The sequence below is a fragment of the Poecilia reticulata genome, linkage group LG6, assembly GCF_000633615.1.
Source record: "Poecilia reticulata strain Guanapo linkage group LG6, Guppy_female_1.0+MT, whole genome shotgun sequence".
Lineage (NCBI taxonomy): Eukaryota > Metazoa > Chordata > Actinopteri > Cyprinodontiformes > Poeciliidae > Poecilia > Poecilia reticulata.
In genome coordinates this window covers 12822654-12833286 of record NC_024336.1, presented here as the reverse complement: position 1 = coordinate 12833286, position 10633 = coordinate 12822654, and the positions used below count along the sequence as shown (strand labels likewise).

Sequence of the window (10633 nt, the reverse complement as noted above, 5' to 3'; positions counted from 1 at the left end):
GGTGCAATAAATGGAAACAGCATGTTCCCATCTCTATCCAGATTCAGGGGAGGGACAGGACAAAAAGTTTGACCGCTTCAGTGACAGTACATCAACATTAGCTCCACGTCTTTAAGCCAAGCCAAACACCAGAGGGTAATTCCCCCAACAAGAACAGCTTAATAAACTGCTTCTAACACGCTCGACAGGAGGTCATTTTAGTCATACAGCTCTGGGAAGATGTTGCACAGGCTCACAGGAAGAGAGACGCTCAACGAGATGGGGTGCTCTCTGTCTGCCCCACCACCGGCACAAGCTGTTTACACACAGCAAGAGACACCGAGGCCGAGACAGACAAAATTAGTCCAAACATCCCTGACCATGTGGTTGTGAAATGTTGAGACCATGTGCAAAGATTTAGATTCTGGAGACAACTGTTGATACACGACAGTCTGTCGGTGGTTGTGAAGCACTTTAAACCGAAAACGCACATGCAGAGAGGTCTCCCTGCTCAGTGACTGTGCATGCTGTTATGTGTGTGTGCATTTGACTCAGACTCTGAACTTTGTGGCACACTGTAAATTCCCCTGTAGGTGTGGCCCCCGTTCAGTTGTGGCATTCATATAAAAGTTCCAGTGAAATGAATAAGTAGACTGTTTCCTTTTCTGTGGAATGCCAATAATCATCCTGAGGCTACAGGCGGCTCTTTGTGTCTGCGGTGAGGCTGAAAGTATTACAAAAAAGCAAACAAGTTCTGAGTGCACTCTGCATGTTAATGTGGAGATGTGCAAGGGYGTACATACCGTTGATCCAGTAGTCTTCAGAGATGTCTGTGCGTATGTAGTGCTGGTCAGGCGGAGGACCTAAGGAGCGCGTGAACGTAGTGTCTTTTCCCAGAAAGTCTGATGATGTGCCCACATACAGGTACTGATCTGGAGAGATATTTGATTTGTTTGATTTATTTTTATTTACAAAAAAAAATCCTACCCCTAGAACTGTTTCACGTTGCRTCGTTACAACCACCAATGTATTTTGTTATATTTTATGCTAGAGATCAAAAGTGATGCGAGACCGCTGCAAAGGCYTATATTCTACCAGCACAACAACAGTAAACACATGGTCAGCGCTACGATGCAGTGGCTTAGAAATAAGAATGCTCATGTCTTACAATGTGCGAGACAAAATCCAGACCCAAACCAAATGAAGAATGTCTAGCCRGACACTTTATTCAATCATATTGACTGATTTTGTAAATAAAAGTGGGCAAACATGTTAGTCTCCGGACGTGCAAAAACTGGAATAGGCATWCCCCAAAAGGCTTGCAGCTTTGTGGACTCACGACATCAGAATGTCAAAATGTTCTGATTTATATTTTAAAATATTTTGAAATGAAGTGCTTTCCTTCCATTTCMMRATTGTGCACTTACGTGTCATAAAATGCCAATAAMATAAATTAAGTTTTAGACTGTAACATAACAAAAACTTGAGTTTTCATTAAAAGCTGCTTACTTTTGCCTGGTGTCTAACTTATGTAAACCCAAAAATGCAAAGCAGAAAAGGTTTCTGTTAGCATATGCAACAAATGGCAGAAAGGTTGACAAACATTTGTTGTTAATGACTGTCAGCAAAAATGACTTTCTTGTTCCCTGAGAAACGTCAACTTGTCTATTTCTAACACTGAAGCCCCGTAGGAGGACAGTTTAGAAAATAAACATAGGAATGCACATTTTTGTATGAAAGTTTAAGGCTCTGCATAAATAAAAATGACTCATTGTATAAGTTTGCAAAACGGATGTTATTTACCTGAAAGGACTGAGGTGAACGGCTGCAACGGATCGAAAGGACACTTCAACCTGCCAGAATCTGCTGTATTAGGCAACAGTTGGAAAACACCATCCTGTGGTTTCAAGGAGAGTAATATTGGGTAGACTTTTTAACACTACCCTTGAAATACAGCCAAGGAATTTTCATTTGATATTCACTCATTTATACTTCACCTCTCTCTGCCCAGAAATTTCAATGAAAGCACAGGTGGGGTGGAAGGCTCCTGTCCCACAGGCGTAGACATGTGTCCGGTTGTAATTGTGGAGGACTCTTACAAAGTTAGCACATTCCAACTGGAACAAGCAGGGACAGAAAAAACAGARGAAAGATGAGGTACAGTAGGACAATAAATATGATGAAAAGCCTGTAAAATTKACAATACAGCTTGTGGACAGACTAAGGAATGAAGATTCTATTGAAAGATTTTTTTTTATTTTATGAAAATACTCACATTTGTACTTTTCCCAGCAAGTTTGCATGTTTCAACTCTGTCTCTCAGAGCAGGCCAGTGGATCTAATGACAGATAAGTATGTGAGTGTTTTTTTCCGGCTCAACAGTRTTGTCAAAATATRAAACTTGAGCCCCATAATGATTCCATGTTGTCATTCGCATTGTAATCTGCATATCTTAGCCACATGAAGTAATCACATCATAATGAATCTGCAATGACATCAATAATCTTGTATAGTCTATAAACACAGTGGACACATTTTACAGGGAGAATGCAGATTCTCCCTTTTTTTACTATATCTATATTGGCTACTTAACAAACAAAATATAGGATTTTATAGGGCTTGTTAAAATGCAGAACTGAGAAAAGTCTTGACCTSTTAACCTAATGTCAGCTTTAGTGCAACCAAGAGCCTTTTGAAGCCCTTTTAGAGGCTTTTTAAGGCTTAAAACAAGAGCAGACTGAACTCTGAGACCAGACAGGTTAAAGCCAGACATATGTTTCTTTTTTGCTTACAGACCTAAAGCCAACATGAAAGACAGTAGAGAGAACAAGCAAAGGTCAAAGCCAGAATCTACTCAAAGATTTCGCCATTTTCTGAATTACCTTTAAAAAGTTGTGTTCTTGCCAAGTCTTGCACTATTTATACTCCCAGTGCTTCAAAAATCAAACTAATAAAGGTSTGACCTATATCAACGTTTTAAGCTCTGGTAGGACAGAGAGCCCTTCTCCAATAGTCTTTCTTTGTTCATACATGTGTTATAACTGGCTTATCTGCTTAGTTTGCTGCCTCCTGTAGCTCTGTCAARGAGAGCCATCGTCAGTACTGCTCATAGAAAAGGAATTCATACAGAGACTACAGTGTTACAATACTGGTGCATGTGGGAAGGCTTTACTGAGGGGTTAAAGCATATACAGAGTATTTTCCCACCTGGTTTTGTCACTGCTTCTACACAAGCATAAAAAATATAGTAAAACTTTTCCAGCACACCAAAGATCAACAATAAGGCAGGAACGCCTGGAATGAGCGTTAATATTTACGCTCCTTTTCTGTTCATCCTATATCAGTTGCGTCTCCTCTCAGAAACACTACGTGTGCAGGTAGGAATCACTTTCACAGTCTGGGCTAACCGCACGAGTCTCAGAGATTGAAACTTKTGGTTCATATCTTCGTCGGTATCACCATCGATGGCCCAAGAGGCAACCAGAAAGGCAACACTTTGAAAGCATGACTATCAGAACAACTTGATAAAGATCAAATAAACAGTCCTTTCACTGATGGATCAACCTCAGCTGCATAAACACACGCTCACATCCACAATCCCTAACATATGGCACCCATCTGAACGCATGTGTTTGTGTAGACGCAAAATGGCGAGTGTGCGTACACGGCAAATGTTTATGTACGCATTTGTCGGAGAGCGTGCACGCACGTGCCCTCGAACATGGCGACCCTGACCTCAGCAGACAGACAGATGCAGACTGCTGCTGACTGAAAGGTGAGCGCTTCTCTAAAACAAAACATGCCTGAGTGCCTTTCAGCCAAATTAGAGTGGGGAAAAAAAAGTGCCTTACGTCAGCCCACTTAATGGTAGGAGAGGTTTAAGTGTCATGGGATGAAACTAAATGACTGAATGTTCCATTTTCCTACTCAYAGCAAATAACTGAGGTCAGGGAGTTTTAAGTGTCTCCAAGCATAGATCTAAACTGAATAGTTCAGATAATATGCATGGAGGAATCATGCTTTAATTTATTTTCTACAATTACTGCTCCATCAAGGAGTGGTTGAAGAGCCTGTAAATAGCTTGAGGTCTTCCTAAGCAATGTCTTGGATGCAGGAAATGAGCATCTGTTTATTTGTAGTTCAGATTTCAGTCATTCTGTCGCCTTCTACGCATTGTATATTTCTCCTCCGTGTAGCTGCTACCTTCCTTGGGGTTTTGCCCACATTGTCCGGGTCAAGCAGGTAGATGTGATCCCTAGCTCCGAGCAAAAGACTGCCTCTCTCCTCATCCAGCAGCAGAGAGTGGGAGTGCAGGCCATCGGCAGGGCCCGCAAACAGATAGATACTTCCAGCCTGAAGCAATTCTGATCCGAGACAAGAAAGAGACGAACAGGGAGATTAAAATTCTTTGCAAACACGTAGCTTACAAGTAAAAAAAGTGCACCATCTTGGATAAAATTACAGTGCACATTTCAGTGGAGGAGCATTATTGTTTGCAGACCAGTATAAGGCTGCCTGATTAGGAGAAAAACACAGTGTGTTGAATTCATCTTGGATTTACTTAATCCACCTTGGCTCAACACTCCAGCTACACTCGGTGATGAAGAGCTGACATATTGACACTGGTGATAAGTGCACATGTCTCTACCACTACCTTTCAGGACAAAGCACCTAGCAGTTCAAATCCGAGTTTTTAAAAGCAGATATTTCAGGCGATTGTGTATTTTACTGAACTGTGCTTTAATTGTCCACAAAGCGTCATTTTCAGATGACTGGGCATCATAAACATGAGCTGTGGCTGCAGAGTTGATAAGGGAAYGACGAACATATGTTGCTCAGCYGTTACATCATGCAAGGCTTTAATATTAACACATGATATTATTTCTTCATGATGCCATCTATTTTGGAAAGTGCTCTCTTCTCACAATATTTCAATAAATAACTTGTTTTACAGTGGATAATGCTTTCGCCAGCATCATCAAACAGTCTTTTGCACTTCCTTCTGAGGTTGGTATTTTTTTCACATTTTTCACCCAAGTTTTAAACTAAATGTTATGAATTAACTTTTCAAACGTTGTCAGAGCCATCATCCTGGCTTGTCAGTTTGTTTTGAAGTCCTAATTGTCTTATTACATGGAAAGTAATAAAAAATCTMTAAAACAGATATTTTATTAATATGCATCTAAACATGTTTCTGAATATTCTGGCATTCAGAAAATAGAAATAATTTTGGAAATACTGACAAACTCAAAACAGCAAATATTTAGCATGGTTTAGTGTTCAACAATGACAATTTATTTAACTATCTCTCTTCAACTGCATTTTGCTTTCACARTTCATCTTGGGTTCCCATTGTCTGTGGCTCATTTTACAGAGGGATTTCTGGGAGGTGAGCACAGCTACATGTTGGTCTCTGCACTGAGTCTTTGATCTTCCTGATCTGAGGAAATCTTTTCCATCWCCAAGCTCTTTTCAGTGCGCCAGTATAGCAACATGCCTTGAGTAAACACTTCAGAGCAGGGGCGTCCTGTGGGAGTCACGCTGAAAAGATTGACATTGTGATTACACTCTTGGTGTGAAGGATTGGAGAGGTTAGCAACCTTCAATATTTGAACTTCTGGGAACCCTCCACACCAAGCTGCCTTATGCCTTCCTCATATACACAGGCCTCACCGGGACAAAACCCCCCACATAGTCATATCTCTCTCTCCTACACACCTCATGCCCCATGTAGTCTAAACCTCAAAGAGAGATTAGACCCTGTAGCCTCTGGTTAGCAGTAATCTGTTCTGTAAACACACAACACCATAAGTCTATTGAAACAGTGTGTGTGTGGCAGTTGCTCATCAGTGTTGTACTTCACACCTAGTCTTCAGCAACCTGATAAACTTTTGTTGGGCTCCCCAACTGGCATTTAGTGAAGCTGTGATATAGATATGCTTAATAAGTTSAATGGCCAAWGGTCAAAGACTGRTATGGAGAATTATGCGGGTTACCATTACTGTGATTTTTCCATTTATTTCAACTGATTCTTTTAAACTCATATCTAACAGTAATTAACACAACCCTTCCTCTGCAGTCACAATGACAACAATGATTGCAATGAAGATGCCGGCATATGTTTGGCTCGYTTTTGGCAATAATCCGATGATTAACATCTGATTATAGCTAAGCTATAAATAAAAGCTATGTCCTCACTGTTCTTCTCATTAAGTTGAACAAAGCAGCGAACGYCACCCAACAGTCTGTTACAAATGGCTCATGGCTCAGGCCTTCATCTTCCAGCAGACTGATTAGAACTGGTTCATGAGCTAATTTGTGSTATCTCTTGCATTCACTACTTTATGGATTRTCAATACTTTATGGATTGTCAATACAGACGGAAACCTTGTCCACCCCAGTGGATGACAACAACATCAATGTCAAAACCTGACTTACAGGGTGCTGTGGTGGTGCAGGGGCAAAGCACAACCCATGTATGGAGGCCCTASTCCTCATGCCGGYGGTCGCAGGCTCGATTCCCAGCCTGGTGACATTTGCCGCATGTCTTCCCCTTCTCTCATTACCCTCCTTCCTGTCAAACTACTTTCAAATAAAGGCCACTAGAGCCAAAAAACCTGACTTAAAAAAGGCCATTTTATTATGCCAATAAAAACAAATATTTATTATAAAAATTAGATATTCATTTGTTTGTTTTTTTGGGGGGGGTTGGTAGTTAAAGGTTTTGGGAAATTCCATTTTAAGATTAATGCAGCAGACAAAACAGTTAGAGCCACTGACATYGTGTTTAGATGATTTCCCTTTGCATTAAAAGAGAGCCAGGGCAGCTTAACTAAGACTCTAGCTGAAACCTGTCTGTCAGTATGGGACTTTCCGGGTAGCGTTCAAGCAGTTGAAGGTTCTTGTTTTGAAGATGCTCACTCAAACAGGGATGATTTCACTTTGATCGTTTCACCCTTCACTCATTGAGGCTGGTGGGGGATGATGTGACATGGTGTGTGATGAGTGATCACTGCTGGTCGGTGTTGCATTTTACCAGCACGAACTGAAGAGATGATGATGGCATGTGCATGCTATGAGTGCTGAGGTAAGGATTTGCTTTTGATGGATTTATTAAAGCCTCGGGTATGCTGGCCAAGAAAGCCAAACATGGGCAYTTCACTGCAAATTKTMCTCATGCTACAAGAAGCCTCTTAATAGTCAGATGCATGAATAAACTCTGAAGTCAGTCATATTCACAAAGCTAAGGAGAAAATAAAAAGATAAAATATCTCAATTAAAATGTAATAATTTATTAACTACCTCTAAAAGAAACATAAAATAAGACAAAGAGCAGATTTAAATGCTTGCCCCTRTTACTAAATAAACCATGTCCATTGCAGTCATTATTCCTGCAGCTTCTTGAATGTATTTATGTTGGACTCCTAAAAAAAACACACGTGTGTGTCTCTTCCCAGCCACATTGGAAGCCTTAACTTAAAGAGGGCCTTCAGGTTGAAGTCAGGGTGAGTTTACTTTTAGGTCACAGTGGGGATTCAGTTTTATGGAGCAAGACTGAAGTTCATTTGTGTAGGTTTTTTTTGTAGCTCGCACATTGAATGACAGATGAGGACTTTGAAGTAAAGATTGCACTGGAGTTTAGAGTGRGTTTTAAGAGTGCAATCCCTTTTTTGCTTTTCCTGAGTGACATAAAGTAAACTGACCTAATTTAAGGTTAAATGCATGAACAGAGTTGACAGATAWTGTGAGAGAGATTATATTAGAGAGCAGATTGAATGACTGTTTCTTAATCAACAGAACCATCAACGTAGCAGATAACTAAAATATAGATTTAAAAACTGTAGCAATAGTATTTTGTTTCAAAAAGAAAAAAAATGTTGGCATTGCAACTATAATCAACTGTTACATRTTTCACTGGATGAGGCCATTCAGGTTTAACATCTTGAACTCTGGAGTGCTTGGAAGTGTGTCCCCATGACTGAGGCTCCAGGCGAAATATAAGTAGAATTTTTCCAGGAATATGTATATTTTAACATCCTCAGATGTGAGAGCGCCCCTTCTCAATTATGCTCAATCCATTCGTCATGAGCATCTTCACAATAACTCAAGCAGGGATAGACATTTGCTATGCCTTTTCACCACAAATCAACCATTTCTAGGCTTWCACAGGGAGATTTCAAATGTCAGTTCATCTTTCAGGCAAGCAGTCACCTTAGTAGYAGCTTCCAGAATGTGAGACTGTCTTCCTTCTAGCCTTTTAAGYCMTTTTTATAGCTACATGAATGTGTTGGAAACATAACTTAATCAATATTTATAAAAGTGATAACTTATTAGTAAAGAATTGGTTGAACTACAACGCCACACAAATCTAAACTGTAACACCTTGAGCCCCAAATTATTTACAACAAAAGTGAGCACACATTAAAGTGGCAAAAGTGGATTCATGACAGGTTGTCAGGCTTAAATGTGATACTTTGCAACAATGCTCTCTATATGGTTCATTTTTTGTCTTTTTTTTTTTTAACCATTGCTCACAGAGTTAAAAAAATGTTTATGAAAAGTTGAAAAGACTATTATATTACAAGCCAATTCAGAGATGATTAACTTAGTTTAATTTTACATTGTTTTTACCTGGATGAAACACATATTTAGGTAAGACATTAAAAAAATATGCAATGACAGTAAAATCAACAGACATATGAACAATATTTAACGTCCTACCTCTGTAGCTGAGTTTGACTCTGGGGACACTCTGTTTGATGCTCGCTCCAAAAGGAAGGCTGGCCAACAAAATCAGCCCCACAAACAGAACCAGTGGATGGAACGAAACAAAAGTCCTTCGTCCTTCTCTGCCATAATTACAGACAGGCAAGCAAAACAGAGTCCAAGCTTTATTCTTCCTCTTACTTCCAGAGTCTCCTGTTGCCATGATGCGTGCAGCAGCCTTGTTCTGTTTTCACTCTTCTCAGATCTGAAGGGAGAGACCAGTGGAAAGAGTCAACAGGGTGGAGCAACRTGCAGTGTCATCTAACTTCACAAAAGATGTATATCTGTTGTTACCATTCAGCTGTTTCACCATGGAGCCCATCAAGCATCTCCCCTTCCTTTGCTCATCCTACATCAGCTGTTGTATGTCAATAGTTTTCCTTTTGTGTTCTTTTACTGCGTTTGCTCAAAACAAAGGTCACACCAACCAAACAGCTACACTCTGCTATCTTGCCACAGGCCATTCCCGTTTCAGCTTCTCTCTCCATTTCCTSTTCACACAGATATCTTATTTATTTCTTTACTTGTTCTGTCCATGGCTTACAGATTCATTACTGCCTGACGACCCAGTAGCAACTTYATTTACACCAAGTAAAAGACTAGGTGTGACTTGTTGAGGACTTTGTAGCCAATTAAAGARACTTGAGGGAGAAACATTACATATATCACTTTATTTACACTCTGAGAAACCAGTAGTAAGAAAATTCAAGGGATACTRACTTTTTTTTGGCTGAAAGCTAGAGTCAAACTTTAGGTAACAAGTTATGAACCAATTTGGTGGGTTAGAAAAAATACTTTTTTAAAAGRCTAAGTCTTTTAACACTWCCTGGACTTCAGTGTAGAACTATAAAACRACCTAATCACCTAATCTAATGTTTTCTGACTGTTRGACATATCAGAGCCATGGTAACCCTTYACCCCATCATAAGAGTCCCATCTCAGTATCACAAGTTTTACTAGGACTCACCTCCTTACAGCTACAGCCATACAGCTTCCAATTAAGCAGACAACGGATGAAGAAATTAATCAGTAGATCACAAGAAAGCCTCCTCCTTTGACCTTTTATCAGCCCTCATTACTTTCCGTCCACACCCACCGCAGATTGCACACATCAACCTGTCAAACAAGGCTGTAAACAATGTCAAGCTAAATTAATAGATTGGATGCAAATGTAACCTACACATCTGAAAGGCAACATGCTTCTTCCAGATGGACGGACTGCACAGGGAACCAATAAAAGACACAGTTGCTCTCAAGGACAATGTTGTTGTTTTTTTTTTTATGTATGCAGCACCTTTTGAATAATTTATGATGAGCTATATAATGAAAACACATATATTCAGTCCATRATCAAAAGGAAGAAAACCTAAAGCTGGGAAACTAGATCTTATTTTGGGTTATTTTACTTTCGCCCTTCTGTTTTGTCATCTGGTCTTTAAAGTTTAATCGTAGAGTGGATTTTTTTTCTGATCGTTTTTGCTGTTTAATGTACTCTAAGCTCACCAGGGCAAAGTGGCATTGATCCAAGTTTCCCAAGACTATTAGGCCCTGATAAACACACTGCAGTTTACTTAAGATGACAAATTGAGACAACTTCACACCTCTAGGGTTAGAAATACAGATACAGAGCTCCCTGTGATGGATGAGCAAATAGAGGGAGAAAGATGAAGAAGGGTTCAATCCATGTGGCATTTGCACTTTGTGAACAATGGTGATGGTGCGGACGGCAGAGCTTATCCCCTTTACTGTATTTCCAGAACGACAGGGATATGATTTTAACCAAGTGAGAAACATTTGAGTAATGGATCTGTTTTGAGAGCTTGAGTAGCCAACTTCTGCAARAATGCCCTAACAGAACAAATCGTGACGTTGGGATCTGTTAAAAACA

General features: G+C 39.9%; 1 protein-coding gene across 1 annotated transcript in view; it reads right to left on the bottom strand.

The window, feature by feature from the left end:
* The window catches only part of sema3d (sema domain, immunoglobulin domain (Ig), short basic domain, secreted, (semaphorin) 3D), a 36736-nt gene that overhangs the window by 18946 nt on the left and 7157 nt on the right, over positions 1-10633 (bottom strand). Inside the window, exons 2-8 of the mRNA XM_017305161.1 lie at positions 8701-8950; positions 4183-4343; positions 2255-2317; positions 1977-2096; positions 1783-1876; positions 783-911; positions 556-703 (exon numbers count right to left, since the gene is read on the bottom strand). Coding sequence (XP_017160650.1) covers positions 556-703; positions 783-911; positions 1783-1876; positions 1977-2096; positions 2255-2317; positions 4183-4343; positions 8701-8908 — 923 coding nt within the window. The 5' untranslated portion in view covers positions 8909-8950. The remainder of the gene's footprint in view (positions 1-555; positions 704-782; positions 912-1782; positions 1877-1976; positions 2097-2254; positions 2318-4182; positions 4344-8700; positions 8951-10633) is intronic.